Here is a 1239-nt window from a genome sequence, read left to right as displayed (position 1 = left end):
CCCCGGGTAGCCAGAGAGCGTTGGCGGCATCTCGCAGGATAGCTTCTTCCACCTCCGTCCATCTGCGACCAGCCGTTCGATTGATGGGGTTGGGGATCTCACTTGGGCCTTCGATGTTAGTAGGTCTGTGAGTGGTTTCGTTGCTCGGCTGGGGGGACAGTATTGGTCCCAGTGGCTCCGGTTGCCATTTTAGAATCTGTAGACGTTTCTTGATAGCTTCCGCTGATCGATGTGGAAAAGCCTGCTGCAGTTGCTCACGATGCGTAGTCTTTGTTATTCCTGCATGCCAGTACTGTTGGGCCAGACCAAGCAAGATGTTGTCGTCTAAAGGGGTCCATATATTCCTACGGCTGGCTTTCAGGGCTAGCCTCTCCTCATTTAGTTCCTGCGGGTGCCTGTGGTGTCTATGCATACCGAGGCTTCTATCGGAGGGAAAGTGGTGCAGGCAATTGGGGCAAATCCATGGGGGGTTCTCGAGTATGACAGCTTCGGGGATAGAATCATCGATTGATTGGTTTGCCCCTGGCCCAGAGGGGCCGGGGTCTTTAACTTTGCTTTGTTTTGACGTAACCAATGTTCTACCCTCCCGGTGGGCGGTTACCCCCCCGGGAGGGTGGTCCGGATCTTAGCTCGGGGGAGAAAGCCCCCCCTCCCCAGCAGTCGCCACGAGGAGGCGCCCGGACCATGCAACTATAACTTAAGAGAGTCATAGTTACTCCCGCCATTTACCCGCGCTTCCTTGAATTTCTTCACTTTGACATTCAGAGCACTGGGCAGAAATCACATCGCGTCATCACCCACCGCGGGCCGTCGCGATGCTTTGTTTTAATTAAACAGTCGGATTCCCCTGGTCCGCACCAGTTCTAAGCCGGCCGCTAGGCGCCGGCCGAGGCTCTGCGCCGGGGCGCCCGCCACCCTCGCCCCCTCGCGGGGGTCCGGACGAGGGACCCGGCGCTTGCCGTAGCCGGGGCATTCCGCGGGAAGGGCCCGGCGCGCGTCCGGAGTCGCCGCCGCGCACCGAGCGCCGCCCGCCTACCCCGCAGGAGCGGACACCCCCCTCCGCGCCGGACCCCGCACGCGCGTCGCCCGGCCACCCCCGCGAGGGGGTGACCGAGCGGGCTCGCGCGGGAGGCCGGAGGGAGAGGGGGCCGCAGCCCGCGAGGATTGACAAAATATAATTGAACTACAATTATAAATATACACTAGCTGTTCTCCTTCACACAATAATGTGGATTGCAG

General features: G+C 60.0%; 1 protein-coding gene across 1 annotated transcript in view; it reads right to left on the bottom strand.

Moving 5' to 3' along the window:
• The window catches only part of LOC306902947 (retrovirus-related Pol polyprotein from type-2 retrotransposable element R2DM), a gene marked incomplete at both ends in the record, with an annotated part of 3171 nt that extends 2759 nt beyond the window's left edge, over nucleotides 1-412 (bottom strand). Inside the window, one exon of the mRNA XM_079471868.1 lies at nucleotides 1-412. This exon is cut by the window's left edge and continues 2759 nt beyond it. Within this exon, the coding sequence (XP_079327994.1) occupies nucleotides 1-412 (412 nt within the window).
• Nucleotides 413-1239: the final 827 nt, after the last annotated feature.

Source organism: Barbatula barbatula (genome assembly GCF_947034865.1).
Source record: "Barbatula barbatula genome assembly, chromosome: 13".
Classification (NCBI taxonomy): Eukaryota; Metazoa; Chordata; class Actinopteri; order Cypriniformes; family Nemacheilidae; genus Barbatula; species Barbatula barbatula.
This window is presented reverse-complemented; position numbering and strand designations above follow the sequence as displayed.